The sequence below is a fragment of the Melanerpes formicivorus genome, unplaced genomic scaffold, assembly GCF_026170545.1.
Source record: "Melanerpes formicivorus ecotype bairdi unplaced genomic scaffold, bMelFor1.0.p_v2 SCAF_9, whole genome shotgun sequence".
Taxonomy (NCBI): domain Eukaryota; kingdom Metazoa; phylum Chordata; class Aves; order Piciformes; family Picidae; genus Melanerpes; species Melanerpes formicivorus.
This window is the reverse complement of record NW_027142361.1, coordinates 20,971,072-20,988,761: the sequence shown is the minus strand read 5'-3', so window position 1 is coordinate 20,988,761 and position 17,690 is coordinate 20,971,072. Positions and strand designations below refer to the sequence as shown.

Genomic DNA, 17,690 nt, shown 5'->3' with positions numbered 1-17,690 from the left:
GGGTGGGCAACTGTGCATGCCCACCCGAGGGACACACCACCCAGCGGGGACAGGCTGTGGCTGTTCAGGACAAGGGACGCTCACCACCGACAGAAGCAGGAGGAAGCAGCCACAAAGAAACTCCATCACACCCTCAGCTTCTGCCTCAGCCACACCAGGCCCAGGATGGGATGTCCCCAGCCCAGGAGTACCCAGGTACCAAGCAGCAGCAGAGCTTCTACTCCATCTGGCACACCACCTGGCCATGGCAGAGGCAGGGACAGTAGAGGACATCATGAGAAGGGTCCAGGAGCCAGAGGCAAAAGAGATGTCCTGCTCACATGGTTCAAGCTCTCAACCCCAAATGCTGTGTGAAGAAAGCAGAGAAACATGTCACCTTCTATGGTTGGACTCAATGATCTTTTTGGGTCCATTCCAACCCCTGACATTCTGTGATCCTGTGATTGTGTGAACCTTCTATGACTGTATGTTGTTCACTGAAACAGCCTAGCTTGGAAGAGCCCTCTGCAAAGCCTGAAGGAGCCTTATGGGACTGAAGGAGAGTGAGGAGGCACTGCCTGACCTTGGGCTTCTTCAGCCCCACTCAGAGCAGGTCCAAGCATCTTCTGTCTTCTGCCTTCAGGCATGTATAGATGTGAGCCATTAGCTAGTGGGGGTTTTTAGATCATAGAAGATCATAGAATCAATAAGGTTGGAAAAGACCTCAGAGATCATCAAGTCCAACCTGTCACCCAAGACCTCATGACTACTAAACCATGGCACCAAGTGCCATGTCCAATCCCTTTTTCAACACCTCGAGGGACGGTGACTTCACCATCTCCCTTGGCAGTCCATTCCAATGGCTAACAATTCTCTCTGTGAAGAACTTTCTCCTCACTTCAAGCCTAAGCCTCCCCTGGTGCAGTTTGAGACTGTGTCCTCTTGACCCCCATCAATATGGCAATATTTAATTTCTATCAGACATATACACTTTTTTATCCAAATCTAAAGCTTGATAAAAACACAAGTTTTGTCTGAGATATGAAATACAAAGTAGCACTGAAGATGATGTCACATATTTCAGAAGAAAACATGTCTTAGCTTGTCAGAAAATCAAATTCATCCATTCTGCTTTGAGTCTTTCTGCCCTGAGTCTCTTTGTCTTCCAATTACCTTCCCAGGGTTTTTAAACACAACAGCAATGCCTTCTGCCAGCACAGTGACATTTCTACTTCCCAAACTTACCTTTTGCAACAAACAAAGAGCCTTGAACATTCCCCTTTGATGACACAGGGGAAAGAACACTTCAGATACCCACAGTAGCCTGCACAGTGAAGGAGGTCATCAAAAACACCAAACCAGTGAGCATGAAATAACTATGCAAAATGTGAGTGGTTCTAGAGGGGTTGATGCTGCCCCTGGACCACAGCTTCCAACATGTACTCATCAGCAAATGCAGCACCCTTAGTTCTACAGTCAAAAGTTTGGTTACCTGTGGCAGTGCCTGCTCATGGGGGCAAAGATCAGTGTGAGGTCCAGGATGTGCCATGGTGGCTGCTCAACTGCCCAGAGAATCATCCCAGCCAGTTCCTCACAAATATTATATAGAACTGAAAAATCTTCTCACTTCCTAAGGGAAGGGAAACCCCACTTATGGGTTCACACTTCATCCCTTCTGCCCTCTTCTCTTACCTGCAGCACCCTGTACCAACAGAAGCAGGAGGGGGAAGAGCAGGTACAGGATCCTCATGGCTGGTGCCTGTCCCAAGGCCTGCAGAGAGATCACATCAAGACAATAAAGAAAGGACATGGACAAAGCTGGGCACAGGTGATGAGCCAAAACCAACAAGCACAAGGACATCCTCAACTAAATCAGGTTGTCCAGAGCCCTGTAAAGCCTCACCTTCAGTATCTCCAGGAATGGGGCCCCAGCAACCTCCCTGTGCAACCTGTTCCAGTGTTCCACTACCCTCAAGGTAAAGAACTTGTTCCTAATAGCCAATCTAAATCTGCTCTTCTCTAGTGTGAAGCCATTGCCCCTCGTCCTATCACCTCAGGCCCTTGTAAACAGTCTCTCTCCATCCTTCTTGTAAGCTTCCTTCAGGTACTGGAAGACTGGTATTAGATCTTCCTGGAGACCTAATCATCCAGTCCAACCCCGCTGCCAGAGCAGGATCACCCATACCAGACCACACAGGAATGCATCCAGACAGGTCTTGAGTGTCTCCAGAGAGGGAGACTCCACAATCCCCCCCTGGGCAGCCTGTTCCAGTGTTCCATCATCCTCACAATGCAAAACTTTTCCCTCATGTTCCCCCAGGTCCTTCTCCCCTTCACTGCTCTCCAACAGGTCAGACCTCAACCTGTGCTCATCCATGGGGTTGTTCTTTCCCAGGTGCAAGACTCTACCCTTGCCCTTGTTCAGCTTCATGAAATTTCCCCCTGTCCAGCTCTCCAGCCTGACTAAGTCTTGTTGACTCAGAAGACTCGTTGCCTTCTTCTCAGCTCTTCCAGACAGTTTCCTTACAACACAGACTGGAGGATTCCTCTCTAGTTACTGCAATTTTGCTCTTGAGTGCAATCACACAGCACTTAGAGGATGGCCAAGGGATCAGGCCCAGCCAGCATGGATTTAGGAAGGGCAGGTCCTGCCTGACCAACCTGATCTCCTTCTACGAGCAGGCGACCCGCCTGGTGGACCGCAACACTCTGTGCTGAGTTAGGAACTGGCTGGAGGGCTGAGCCCAGAGAGTGGTGGTGAATGTTGCCACATCCAGCTGGCAGCCAGTCAGTAGTGGTGTACCCCAGGGATCAGTGCTGGGCCCTGTGCTCTTTAACATCTTTATTGATGATCTGGATGAGGGCATTGAGTCCATCATCAGTAAATTTGCGGACGACACCAAGCTGGGGGCAGGAGTTGATCTGCTGGAGGGTAGAGAGGCTTTGCAGAGGGACCTCAACAGGCTGGATAGATGGGCAGAATCCAACGGCATGAGATTTAACACATCCAAGTGCCGGGTTCTGCCCATCGGCCACAACAACCCCATGCAGTGCTACAGGCTGGGGTCAGAGTGGCTGGAGAGCAGCCAGGTGGAGAGGGACCTGGGGGTACTGGTCAATGGTAGGCTGAACATGAGCCTGCAGTGTGCCCAGGCAGCCAAGAGGGCCAATGGCATCCTGGCCTGCATCAGGAACAGTATGGCCAGCAGGAGCAGGGAGGTCATTCTGCCCCTGTACACTGCACTGGTTAGGCCGCACCTCAAGTACTGTGTCCAGTTCTGGGCCCCTCAGTTTAGGAAGGATGTTGACTTGCTGGAGCGTGTCCAGAGAAGGGCAACAAAGTTGGTGAGGGGCTTGGAACACAAGCCCTATGAGGAGAGGCTGAGGGAGCTGGGGTTGCTTGGCCTGGAGAAGAGGAGACTCAGGGATGACCTTATTGCTGTCTACAACTACCTGAAGAGGGGTTGTAGACAGGCAGAGGTTGGTCTCTTCTCCCAGGCAGCCAGCACCAGAACAAGAGGACACAGTCTCAGGCTGCGCCAGGGGAGGTTTAGGCTGGAGGTTAGGAGGAAGTTTTACACAAAGAGAGTGATTGATTGCCCATTGGAATGGACTGCCCGAGGAGGTGGTGGAGTCACCATCGCTGGAGGTGTTCAGGAGGAGACTTGACAGGGTGCTTGGTTGCATGGTTTAGTTGGTTGGGTGGTGTTGGATGATAGGTTGGACGCGATGATCCTGAAGGTCGCTTCCAACCTGGTCTATTCTATTCATTTCTCTTCTCTTCTCTTCTCTTCTCTTCTCTTCTCTTCTCTTCTCTTCTCTTCTCTTCTCTTCTCTTCTCTTCTCTTCTCTTCTCTTCTCTTCTCTTCTCTTCTCTTCTCTTCTCTTCTCGGAGCTGTTGGCACCATAAATTCTTGCCCTCTGGGGTTTGTGTGTCAAAACCCAGGCAGGATCCAGTTCTGGGCCCCTCAGTTTATGAAAGATGTTGAGTTGCTGGAACATGTCCAGAGAAGGGCAACAAAGGTGGTAAGGGGTTTGGAGCACAGCCCTATGAGGAGAGGCTGAGGGAGCTGGGGTTGTTTAGCCTGAGGAAGAGGAGGCTCAGGGGAGACCTTCTTGCTGTCTACAACTACCTGAAGGGAGGTTGTAGTCAGGTGGGGGTTGGTCTCTTCTCCCAGGCAACCAGCACCAGAACAAGAGGACACAGTCTCAAGATGCACCAGGGGAGGTTTAGGGTGGATGTGTAGGCAGAAATGCTTTATAGAGAGAGATTGGCCATTGGAATGTGCTGCCCAGGGAGGTGGTGGAGTTACCATCATTGGAGGTGTTTAGGAAGAGACTCGATGGGGTGTTTGGTGCCATGGTTTAGTTGATGTGATGGTGTTGGATGCTAGGTTGGATGCGATGATTTTGAAGGTCTCTTCCAACCTGGTTTATTCTGTTCTGTTCTATCCCCCTTGGCTCATGCAACGACAGACACCCCTGCCTCAGTGGTGGAAATGCTAAGCAATAACAATTTATTCACTGTGACCATTTGAGGCTGCGCCTTTAAGAAAGGGACACTATGGATGAATGTTTTATATACAAAAGACAGGTCTAAACTAATTTCATTGGTGGATTGGTAGAGTACAGCTTTAAGGTTTGAGTCCAGAGGAGACTTTTCTCAGTTTTGCACCTTTCTCTCCGCCCTTTTCACAGCTTGTGGCTTCTAGGCTCTCTGCCAGACTGACCTTGGAGTGATAAGCGTGAGTACTCTCCCGATTGAGATAAAGGAGTTTAAGATCCCAGTAGGGGAAAGAGTAACTTTAAGTGATGGCTGGGATCCAAAGGTGATTTATTTGATGTGTGTAATCCTGCTGCTGGTGATAACTAATGTGTATTCACTGTATTATTGGCGTTGGGAGAGAAGGGCATCCAGAGCGTGTTTTGTTATTAAGCCTAGATCAAAGAGAAGGCAGCGTGGCTCTGGGTCAGTCCCAGAGACGTCCAGTGATGAGGAGTGTGGAGAATCTGTGTCAGTTAAAAAGAAAGCTAGAAAATCTATTGGAAAAGCTGCTTTGAACAGTTTTGCCACTGATTCTGGCAAGCTGCCAGGGGTGGCGGCGACTGCCAACATGGCATCTCCTCCTTTTCCTCCTCCTTCTTCTTCGGCCATTAACGGGGCAGGTTCATTTCTGCCTTCGTGCACGGCGGGACCAGAAGCCACTCTCCCAGCACCTGATTTGTCTCAAAACCTGTCAGCTCATCTTAAGGTGGCTGTAAATTCAAACACCGCTCCTGTTAAGCAAATAGCAGTTTTAAAGACTAGAAGTGGAAAGACCAAAGATGATCCAGGAGCTAATAGAGGAGAAGAGCAGAAGACTGATCCTGGTGAGGAACCCTCTACTGGAAAAGATCCTGCTGAGGAGGAAGAGAAGGTTTGTTTTAAAGATCTAGCTGAGTTAGTGAGGTCAAAACAGGATAAATATACAGCTAGGATAGGAGCTAGCAGTGGTGGTTCTCAGCTTAAAGAGACCCTTAGGAGAGTGGCAGCAGGATTATTTGGACAACAAGTTGAGGAAGATGTGGTAGATGGACAGGGGGATGATATTTCCGACTGTTCTTCACCAAGGGAAGAGTTACGAAATGTCCATAAAGATTACACCAGAGCAGATAAGGAGCCAGTTCTAGCTTGGCTTATTAGATGTTATGACACAGGTGCTCCAGCTCTAATGGTTGGAGACAAGTCAGCAGCTCAGTTAGGAACTCTCTCAAGGGATAATGGAATAGATAGACATCTAGGCAAGGTTCTCGGTAAGGTTAATCTGTGGATACGCCTTTTATTGGCGGTTCCCCTGAGATGCCCTTCCCAAGATGATCTTCCATGGAATCCTATACCCTGGGCTACCACAGATGAGGGAATTAAGCGCCTGAGAGAATTTGCTGTTAGAGAGATACTCTATGGTGAACATGGAACTCTGAATCCTGATGACATTCCTGTGGGTACTGGTCTTGCTAAAAAGATCATCAAACTTGCTCCTTCTAATTATGCAAACATTCTGGCAAGCAGAATTGTGTCAAGAAATTATGGTGGAGCTTCTCCTACGGTTGGCCAATTCACTGATCAAATGAGACAATTGGAGGATAGCATGACACGTGTTTCTTTGGTTTCAGCCACTGAAACTCTGTCTGGAAAAACTGAGAGTTGCATGAAGGATCTGAAAGATTCCATATACCAACTGGCACAGAAAGATAATTCTAATTCTTCCTCCAGGTGGATACAAGTTTCATCTGTGAGGAATACACGTCCTCCAAGGAGGTCATTCCAAAACAGATCAAATCTAAACAGACCACCAAGGCAGTCACGTAGGACTATTTGGATAACTCTGCCTGATCAGTTTGGTGAGAACATGAACCGGTGAGATGGCCAACCAACTTCTAATCTTTTCAGGAGACTAAGGGAATTGCAAAGTGGCAGAACCTGAGGTAGCAATACCAGAAGGGTAGCTGTTACTTCCACAGTTCCCCAGAACAACTCTAGTAGCTCCAACAGTGGTTCCAGTTATGAATGCACCTGTGACAGAACAAGAGGGCACAGGCTGGATGTTAGGAAGAAATTCTTCCCAGCAAGAGAGATTGGCCATTGGGATGTGCTGCCCAGGGAGGAGGTGGAGTCAGCAGAGCTGGAGGTGTTTAAGAGGAGCCTGGCTGAGGCACTTGGTGCCATGGTTTAGTTGATTAGATGGTGTTGGGTGATGGGTTGGACTGGATGATCTTGAAGGTCTTTTCCAACCTGGTTAATTCTGTATTCTGTATTATAACACTGCACACTGTGCGCAATGCATATGTGGGCATGTTCCCAATAACTAGGGGTGCCCTGCCTCCCACCAGGGGGAGCAGAGGGATAATAGAGATAACAGAATCTATTGGGATGTGTACATCCAGTGGCCGGGCACTTCACAATTTTGGAAGTACAGGGCCTTGGTTAACACAGGAGCACAGTGCACCATAATACCATCAAATTATCAGGGAGCAGAGTCTATAACTATTCTGGGAGTCACTGGTGGATCTCAAGAGTTAAGTAAGGTGGAGGTTAATATAAGTTTAACTGGTAAACAATGGAGGAAGCATACATTTGTGACTGGACCTGACGCACCTTGTATTTTGGGAATTGATATTCTGAGAGAAGGGCGTTTCAAAGACCCTAGAGGTTACAAATGGGCTTTTGGAGTAGCTTCTATAGAAATTGATGGACAAAAATTGAAGCTGTCTGTTAGACCTGAGCTTTCTGATGAATCTGCAGTTGTGGGACAACACAAGATACAGGACATTAAATTGCCGGTTGCTTCTCAGACTGTGCATCACAGACAATACAGAACCAACCGTGACTCTTTGTTGCCCATTCAGAATCTGATTCGTCAGTTGGAGAGTCAGAAAGCCGTCAGCAAAACTCATTCACCTTTCAACAGTCCATGTGGCCTGTGCGGAAGCAGAACGGAGACTGGCGTCTCACAGTGGACTACCGAGCCCTGAATGAAGTAACTCCGTCTATGAGTGCAGCAATACCAGACATGATGGAACTCCAGTATGCGCTGGAATCCAAAGAGGCCAAATGGTATGCTACCATAGACATTGCTAATGCATTTTTCTCTATTCCCATAGCAGAGGAATGCAGGCCTCAGTTTGCTTTCACCTGGAGAGGAATCTAGTACACTTTCAATAGATTTCCAATGGGCTGGATCCACAGCTCATGCAGTAATCCACGATGCTCTGGAGAAAGGCAGTGCTCCAGAACACATCCAGTTCATCGATGATATCATCGTCTGGGGTAAAACTGCTGAGGAAGTCTTCGAGAAAGGTAACAAAATCATTGACATTCTTCTGAATGCAGGTTTTGCCATCAAGCGAGACAAAGTGAAAGGACCTACCACAGAGATTCAGTTTCTGGGAGTGCGGTGGCAGGATGGACGCTGACACATTTCAGTGGATGTGGTAAATAGAGTCTCTACCATGGCAAATCCCACAAACAAGCAAGAAACCCTATGTTTCTTGGGGATAGTGTGATTTTGGAGACTGCACATTCCTGGATACAGTCAGATTGTGAAACCTCTGTATGATGTGACTCGAAAGAGAAACCATTTCCACTGGGGACCTGAACAACAAGCAGCTTTTGACTAGATAAAGCAAGAGGTAGTTCAAGCAGTGGGTCTGGGACCTGTCCGAGATGGTCCAGACATGAAGAACATTTTGTACACGGCTGCAAGTGACAATGGTCCAACCTGGTGCTTGTGGCAAAAAGCTCCAGGTGAGACACGTGGACGACCTCTTGGTTTCTGGAGTCGAGGTTACAGAGGTTCAGAGGCAAATTGTACCCCAACAGAGAAAGAAATTTTAGCTGCCTATGAAGGAGTAAAAGCATCTTCTAAAGTAATTGGAACTGAATCACAACTTCTCTTAGCTCCCAGATTACCAGTTTTGAATTGGATGTTCAAAGGCAAAGGCTCCACACCACATCATGCCACAGACTCAACCTGGTCTAAGTGGATGGCTCTGATAACACAGAGAGCGCGAATGGGAAATCTTGAGAAACCTGGTCTAGTGGAGGTGATCTCAAGTTGGCCTGAAGGTACCAACTGTGCTAAACCTCCAGAGGAGAAAGTAACTCGTGCTGAGGAAGCTCCTCCTTACAACGACCTTTCTGATGATGAAAAGAAATATGCTTTGTTCACAGTCTGTTCCTGTCGTCTTGTTGGAAACAAGTGAAGGTGGAAGTCTGCAGTGTGGAGTCCAACACGCCGAGTTGCAGAGGCAAAGGATGGAGAAGGAGAATCCAGTCAGTTCGCAGAGGTAAAAGCTGTCCAGCTAGCTCTCGACATAGCTGAACGTGAGAGATGGCCAAAGCTTTATCTCTACACCGACTCATGGATGGTAGCCAATGCTCTATGGGGTTGGCTAAAGAACTGGAAAAAGAATGGTTGGCAGAGGAAAGGAAAACCCATTTCGGCAGCCGGCCTGTGGCAGGACATTGCTGATCGAGTGGAGAGAATTCCAGTGAAGGTGAGACACATCGATGCTCACATTCCTAAGAGCAAAGCTACTGAGGAACAGCAACATAACTATCAGGTAGATCTAGCTGCAAGAGTTTCTCAAGTAGACATGGACTCTAATCTTGATCTCGACTGGAAACACCGAGGTGAGATATTCTTAGCTCGGTGGGCCTATGATTCGTCAGGACATCAAGGCAGAGATGCAACATACCAATGGGCTCGTGACAGATCCATAGACATTTCCATGGATGCTTTCACACATGTCATCCGTGACTGCGACATTTGTGCTGGTATTAAGCAGGCAAAGCGAATTGAGCCCTTGTGGTATGGTGACAGATGGTCCAAGTACAGGTATGGTGAAGCTTGGCAGATTGACTACATCACTCTACCACGTTCTCGTTCTGGTAAGCAATATGTGCTTACTATGGTAGAGGCAAACACTGGATGGTTGGAAACTTATCCAGTTCCACATGCAACTGCACACAACACCATTCTCAGTCTGGAGAGGCAGATCATGTGGAGACATAGAACTCCAGAGAGGACTGAGTCAGACAACGGAACTCATTTCAAGAACAACCTTGTAAAGAACTGGGCAAAAGAGCATGGTATTGAGTGGATATTCCACATTCCCTACTATGCACCAGCTTCAGGGAAGATTGAACGCTACAACGGTTTGTTGAAGACCACTCTTAAAGCCATGGGGGGTGGATCTTTGCAAAACTGGGAAAAACATTTAGCACAAGCAACCTGGCTGGTAAATAGTAGAGGTTCAGTGAACCGAGCTGGACCTGCACATTCAGATCTGCTACGGAAAGAAGGTGATAGAGCTCCTGTTGTTAGAGAAAAGAATCTGTTGGGTAAAACTGTTTGGGTATTTTCTAACTCAGGAGAGGCTAAACCTGTCTGAGGGGTGGTTTCAGCTGAAGGTCCGGGCCACACTTATTGGGTAATGCAAGAGGATGGTGAAATTCAGTGTATTCCACAAAGAAATTTAACTTTAGCTGAAAGAGTTTAATTTCAAACTGTTGTACAGCTACATCGCGTCCAAAGGAAGAATCTATGAGGAATCTACGGTGCACGAACCCTGAGAACCCTGAGAGTCCTGAGTCAACTAAGAGAGACACTGAGAATCCCTTTTCTTCACTTCGTCGGCGAAGAGATAAACTGTTTTCCATTTTTCTCATTTCCTGATTTTCTTGGACTTTTTAATCATCTGCATCTGAGTATAGCCATAATGGACTATGAACTTTACTTACGAACTGTAAATATTGTCTTGGATTGGATGGACAGTAGGAACAGCCAATGAAATTGTTTAGAAGGGGTGGACTGTGACCGTTTGAGGCTGTGCCTTTAAGAAAGGGACACTATGGATGAATGTTTTATATACAAAAGACAGGTCTAAACTAATTTCATTGGTGGATTGGAAGAGTACAGCTTTAAGCTTTGAGTCCAGAGGAGACTTTTCTCAATTTTGCACCTTTCTCTCTGCCCTTTTCGCAGCTTGTGGCTTCTAGGCTCTCTGCCAGACTGACCTTGGAGTGATAAGCGTGAGGCCTGCAAAACCTACTAACATTTTGCCCTAATTTATAACTGCTTTTAATTAACAACTGCTCCTTTCCTCTCTTTCTAACCCTCTCTGGGGAAAAAGGGGAGAGAAGGGGGTACAGGGGGGGAACCCTCCTCCAGGGGAGGGGAATCTCATTCCTGTGTTACTTTGCTGTATATTTCTGTGTATATATTGTAAATACTGTAAATTGTGTATATATATCCTGCAGCCCCTAAAACCGCTTGTCAATACAGCATCCCTTTTTGCTCATCCGGCTGTGGTTAGCTGTGGTTTCTTTCATTTTTATTTCCCTTCTCTTTGTGGGGGGGAGAAGGCTAATGCCTTCCCCTCAACCCGTGACATTCACACAGGAGAGAAAACAAGGCAGAAGACATTTTGGCATTAAAAACAAAAGGCGCAGGAGGCTTCGCAGCAGGATCCAGTGTGTTTGGCAACAAATTCCTAGGTTCAGAAGAGATGTTCACTCTCCAATGGACAGTCCATTAAGTTTTCACAGAGCCCATATTCTACATAAAGAAAGAAATCCTAAAACATTACATTCTGATTCTGCTGATATTCCCACCCTGCTTACTCTCAGCCCATGCATGTTTTCCTCCTGGGTGTAAATGCTTCCCCAAACATCTAATTTCAAGTGTAGTCATGCTGGGACAGCCCTGTACACTCATACCTGTGAGCATTTAGGAAAAGCTGGGAGTTAAATTGATATCCCTTGATTCTTAGGTGCTAGAGCCTGTCCAATGAAGGGCAACAAAGCTGGTGAGGGGTCTAGAGAACAAGTGTTATGACAAGCAACTGAGAGAACTGTGGTTGTTTAGCCTGCAGAAAAGGAGGCTGAGGGGAGACCTTCTTGCTCTCTACAACTACCTGAGAGCAGGTTGTAATGAGGTGGGGTCCAGCCTCTTCTCCCAAGTAACAAGTGATAGGAAACAGACTCAAGTTATGCCAGGGGAAGTTTATCTTGAAAATGAAGTTTCTTCCTCAAAAGGGTTATCAAACCCTAGAAGAGGCTGGCCAGGGAGGTGAAAGAGATATTTAGAAGATGTGTAAATGTGGTGCTGAAGGACATGGTTTATTCCTGATGCAGGCCAGGATGCCATTGGCCTTCTTGGCCACCTGGGCACACTGCTGGCTCATGTTCAGCTTACTATCAACCAGTACCCCCAGGTCCCTTTCTGCCTGGCTGCTCTCTAGCCACTCTGTCCCCAGCCTGTAGCACTGCATGGGGTTGTTGTAGCCAATGTGAATTTGCTTCCAGCTGAGCTGGTCTGGCAAAGTTAATGGGGTTGTGTGGAGGGGGAAATTCACGTCAAAAGTTAAGGAGGACAGGGGCAAAACCTCCTGAGGATAAGCCTTGCAAGTGTCAAACTTACGATTTGCAGCAGTTTCGGAACCCAAAGCATCTCCCAGCTTTAATCAGAGGGAGAGGACATTTTCCAAAGTGACAGGAGCCATTCCGACAGAAAAGGAGGTCCTGTCAAGGTGAAGACAAACCTACAACAACAACAAGAGTTGTGCTGCCCACTGGGGCAAGGCAATTGCCAGTACTCAGCACTGGTGAGGGCACACCTTGAGTACTGTGTCCAGTTCTGGGCCCCTCAGTTTAAGAAGGATATTGAGACACTTGAATGTGTCCAGAGAAGGACAACAAAGCTGGGGAGGGGTTTTGGAGCACAGCCCTGTGAGGAGAGGCTGAGGGAGCTGGGGTTGTTTAGCCTGGAGAAGAGGAGGCTCAGGGGAGACCTTCTTGCTGTCTGCAACTCCCTGAAGGGAGGGTATAGCCAGGAGGGTGTTGGTCTCTTCTCCCAGGCAACCAGCACCAGAACAAAAGGACACAGTCTCAAGCTGTGCCGGGGGAAGTTTAGGCTGGAGGCGAGGAGAAAGTCCTTCCCAGAGAGAGTTGTTAGCCATTGGAATGTGCTGCCCAGGGAGGTGGTGGAGTCACCACCCCTGGAGGTGTTCAAGACGGGATCGGACATGGCACTTGGTGCCGTGGTTTAGTCATGGGGTCTGTGGTGACAGGTTGGACTTGATGATCTTTGAGGTCTCTTCCAGCATTGGTGATTCTGTGATTCTGTGTGTTCAAAAAAGGATTGGATGTGGCACTTGAAGCCGTGCTTTAAATTCATGAGGTGTTGGGTGACAGGTTGGACTTGATGATCTCTGAGGTCTTTTCCAACCTCATTGATTCTATGATTCAATGCCATGAAGGTTTCCTGTTTGTTGGTGTGGTAGTTTCAGGCTGTGCTGAGGAAAATTTTCCACAGATTGAGTAGAAAAGTGGTAAAATGTCAATAAATTACCATTGGGTGGAAAAGGAGAATAGTGATAAGTTCTAAATAGTTCCATTGGTCTGTGTGCACTTGCAGCCCAGAAAGCAAATCACATCCTGGGCTGCAGCAAGAGAAGCACAGCCAGCAGGTCAAGGGAGGCAATTCTTCCCCTCTGCTCTGCTCAGGTGAGACTCCACCTGGAGTACTGCATCCAGTTCTGGAGCCCATATTACAGGAAGGATCTGGAGGTGCTGGAAGGTGTCCAGAGAAGGGCCATGATGATGATCAGAGGGCTGGAGCTGCTCTCCTATGAGGACAGACTGAGGGAGTCGGGGCTGTTCAGTCTGGAGAAGAGAAGGCTCCCAGGAGACCTAATTGTGGCCTTCAAGTATCTGAAGGGGGCTACAAGAAAGCTGGGGAGGGACTTTTGAGGGTGCCAGGGACTGATAGGACTAGGGGGAATGGAGCAAAACTAGAAATGGGTAGATTCAGACTGGATTTGAGGAAGAAGTTCTTCCCCATGAGGGTGGTGAGACACTGGCACAGGTTGCCCAGGGAGGTGGTGGAAGCCTCATCCCTGGAGATTTTCAAGGCCAGGCTGGATGTGGCTGTGAGCAACCTGCCGTAGTGTGAGGTGTCCCTGACCATGGCAGGGTGGTTGGAACTAAATGATCCTTGAGGTCCCTTCCAACCCTAACAATTATATGATTACTAACATAAAATTAGTTGTGTAAACTAACTCTCTCTCAGCATCTTTGCTCTAGCAGATACTAGCTGGTGGTTTGTGCTTGGCTATTGCTGGCTTTGGCTGTGTTCTTGTTGTGGCTAAGTACTAACAAGCTACTCTCTGCCCTTCTTCTTCTCTTGGGGGGAGTAAACAGGGAAAGGGGAAGTTGTTGGTAACCCCATGGTTTTGTCCAGGGGGGCACTTGTGCTGTTCATAAATTGCAAATACATGTGAATATTCTGTATTTTGTACATATTAATTGCATTTCTTATTTCTAGATATTAGTGTGCTTGTAAATGGAGCTTCATTAGCTAGTCTGGCAAATTTGATTTTGGAGGGTAATCTCAACATTTGGGCACCCTTCCACCACCAGCTGCCCTTAAGGACTGTTTCCATGTGTTGGTGTCAAGAGGCAGGACTACAGGAAATGGTTTCACGCTGTGCCAGGGAAGGTTTAGGCTGTGTCTTAGGAACGACTTCTTCACTGAAAGGGTTCTCAAACACTGGAATGGTCTGCCCAGGGTATCATTGGAGGCACCACCTCTGGAGGTGTTCAAGCAGTGTGTGGACCTGGCACTTAGGGACATGGTTTAGTGCTGCCCCTTCAGTGCTGGGTTGAGGGGTGAACTGGATGATCTTGGAGGTCTGTTCCAACCAGATATATTCTGTGATACTATGATTCTGACTAACTCCTGCTCAGTTTCCAGCAACATTAACCAGTAGTATTTAAAATGTGCTAGGAAGTTTACTTCCCCTTCTAGCATTTCTTTTCCATCTTACCTGAAGAAACAGGGAGTGCCAAGAAGAGGAAAGGAAACAGGAGGTAAAGGAGCTTCATGACTGCAAATTTGCTGTATTTCCTGTAAGGAAAAGGGCCAAGAAAGGTGATAGACAGTCTCTGGGGTCTATAGACTTCTGAACAGCAGCAATACTGTTTGAATCCAAATGGCAGCTTTAGATCACCTTTTTTTTTTCCTTCACAGTTTCAATAATAACAACCAGTAAGACCCACATGATGTCATAACTGCTGTGAGAGCACTTCTGGGAAAAATTAGAATAGAGTAGACTAGACTAGACTAGACTAGAATAGAATAGACCAGGTTGGAACAGATCTTTGAGATCATTGAGTCAAACCTATCACCCAACACCATCTAATCAACTAAACCGTGGCACCAAGTGTCTCATCCAGTCTCTTCCTAAACAGATCCAGTGATGGTGACTCCACCACCTCCCTGGGCAGCACATTCCAATGGCCAATCACTCTTTCTGTGAAGAATTTATTCCTAATATCCAGCCTGAACCTCCCCTGGTACAGCTTGAGACTGTGTCCTCTTGTTCTGGTGCTGGTTGCCTAGGAGAAGAGACCAACCCCCACCTGGCTACAACCTCCCTTCAGGTAGTTGGAGCGAGCAATAAGGTCTCCCCTGAGCCTCCTCTTCCTCAGGCTAAGCAACCCCAGCTCCCTCAGCCTCTCCTCATGGGGCTGTGCTCCAAACCCCTCCCCAGTTTTGTTGCCCTTCTCTGGACTCATTCCAGCAACTCAACATCTATCCTAAAGATGTTGGTCCAAACCAGCTTTGACATCAGGATTAGAAGTTTACACAGATTTGAACATCTCAGCAGAAACAATGCAGGCAAAGATAACAGTTCTGAAAATGACAAGAAGTTCTTAACATGGAGCCAGAGATCAAATATCTCTACTGCTTTTCACTGAGGAGACCACCAGTTTGTCTGGACCACAGATCTCTCTAATGTTACCTGCCCTAAACGGAGTTGTTTGTTTTTCTCTTTCCCTAGGAGTAAGCGGAATATTTTTGATCAAAGCATTCAAGGCTTTAGCACATGTTTGATCTATTTATTCACCCTGCAAATAAGATAAACCTCTGAACTTAGGGTTAATAATGCAGAGAGTTAGGGGGTTGATTTTGGGTTGGGTTTTTCACCTGTTGAGGAAAGACAACAACAGACACTGAATGAAAGACTGAAAAGAATTGAGAAGTTACCAGGTATCAGGCAAGATCAGGAGCCAAACAAGAGCTGCTTGTGGTCCTTTCCCTCCAGGGGGCTTTTGGTCATGGGGCTGAGAGCCTCTTTTATAAAGTATTTCCTAAGGGGAGTGACAACTGTTGTCTCTTCTCAGCAGGCACACACTGAGCCAATCAAAACATTTCCCTTTTTTTTATTGGTGACTTCTGAGCTAACCAGAATCAAGCTGCTTTTCATTCCCTAGGTAAAATACCAGGGTTTCTCCCTGGTCCCTGTTGAAACCTTTCTTCTGGGAAATGTCCATCCTGTTGACAGCACATCACGAGTGGTGGTCAGAGGGCTCAGCACTGGGGCTGCTTCTCTTTCGCACTTTCATCAGTGATCTGGGGCTATTCAGTCTGGAGAAGAGAAGGCTCCAAGGTGACATTATTATGGCCTTCCAGTATCTGAAGGGGGCCTACAGGAAGGCTGGGGAAGGACTTCTCAGGATCTCAGGTAGTGATAGGACTAGGGGGAATGGAATGAAGCTGGAGGTGGGGAGATTCAGGCTGGATGTGAGGAGGAGGTTCTTCACCATGAGAGTGGTGAAACCCTGGAATGGGTTGTCCAGGGAGGTGGTTGGGGCCCTATCCCTGGAGGTGTTTAAGACCAGGCTGGATGAGGCTCTGCCCAGGCTGATCTAGTGTGGGGTGTCCCTGCCCATGGCAGGGGGGTTGGAACTGGATGATCCTTGTGGTCCCTTCCAACCCTGACTGATACTATGATACTGTGATCTGCACGAGAGGATTGAGTGCATCCTCAGTAAGTTTGCAGACAACACCAAGTTGGGTGGGAGTGTTGATCTGCTTGAGGATTGGAAGGCTCTACAGAGGGACCTGGTCAGGCTGGGTCAATGGGCTGAGCCAATTGTATGAGGTTCAGCAAGGCCAAGTGCCAGGTCCTGTGCCTGAGTCACAACAACCTCGTGTAAAGCTTCAAGCTTGGGAAAGAGTGGCTGGAAAGCTCTCCAGGAGAAAAAGACCTGGAGATGTTGGTCCACAGTAGCTGAGTATGAGCCAGCAGTGAGCCTAGGTATCCAAGAAGGCCAACAGCACTCTGGTTTGTATCAGCAATGGTGTGGCCAGCAGGACTAGAAAAGTGATTGTTCCCCTGTTGTCACGGTCCGGAGACATTAACTGCCTCGGTCCGGAGACACAGTTCTTTTAAATATTCCCGTGTTGTGAAATTAAAGGCACAAACGAGGCCAAAGTATCAACAGCTAGACTATTTATTACATAAATAAGAAAGGGAGAGGGAGAAAATAGAGAAAGTGGACATAAGAAGGGAAAGGGAGAAAAGAGAGAGAGAGAGAGAGAGGGACGAGAGATAGAAGAGGAAAGGAATTATATTACCACACCCCTCATCCCCCCCAGGACAGTTAAAGTCTGTGGAGGAAAGGTGCTGCAGGAGATGTTTGGTTTGTAGAGAAACCGTGGTGAGGCTTTTGCTGGAGAACAGCTGTGGTCCTCTGGGGAGATGTTGGGTTGATACAGGAACAGTGCTGAGGCTCCTCTGGGCAGCCTGGGTCTGTAGAGAAAGGATGCTGAGGCTTGGCTGGAGCTGTGGTCCTCCGGGCAGCTTCTTTTCTCCGGAGCAGCATTGTCCCGGCTTCTCAGCGGCCTGGCCCGTCTCCTGTGTTTTCCTTCATCTCCGTTTTTCTCCCCGTTTTTCTCCTCTGTTTCTCTCCTCTGTTTCTCTCTACAAACCAGCAGTTGCTCAAGTCTTTTATACAGTTTTTTTAGTCCTTAGGTATGTAGTCAAAATATTGTCCCTCAGGAATTCCAGTGGCAGGAAATCTGTGTGTTTGGGCAAGACCCTGGCTGGAGGAGGGGGGAATCTCCGTCTACCCTGTCTCCATCCAGACAAAGCTCAGGAAACAGGTGGTGATTATCTTGCCCTAAAGGTGTGATGGCTGGGTCCTTGGGTCCATTGTTGTAGTCCCGTGTTATCACGATGCAATCACAAGCTGATTTGCATCCAGGATTGGTGGACAGGATTCTTTCCACCTTCTTTGCAGTGGCTCTGCTATCACTTTATCTTTGTTGACTCACATAGAGAGAGACAAACTTATTAGACCCTCACACCTGTACTCAGCA

The 17,690-nt window shown here is 47.7% G+C and overlaps 2 protein-coding genes across 2 annotated transcripts; both read right to left on the bottom strand.

Moving 5' to 3' along the window:
* Positions 1-1,220: 1,220 nt before the first annotated feature.
* On the bottom strand, positions 1,221-1,743 carry LOC137443343 (gallinacin-1 alpha-like). The gene is made up of 2 exons (XM_068142935.1): positions 1,672-1,743; positions 1,221-1,303 (listed from the first exon to the last, which is right to left on the bottom strand). Exons 1-2 carry the CDS (start codon positions 1,727-1,729, stop codon positions 1,221-1,223), a joined length of 141 nt encoding a protein of 46 aa, XP_067999036.1. The 5' UTR covers positions 1,730-1,743.
* A 10,195-nt stretch (positions 1,744-11,938) lies between these two features.
* On the bottom strand, positions 11,939-14,425 carry LOC137443528 (antimicrobial peptide THP2-like). Its single transcript, XM_068143294.1, is given in 2 exon segments — positions 11,939-12,063; positions 14,350-14,425. Coding segments are annotated over 2 exon segments (183 nt in total). The 5' UTR covers positions 14,408-14,425.
* Positions 14,426-17,690: the final 3,265 nt, after the last annotated feature.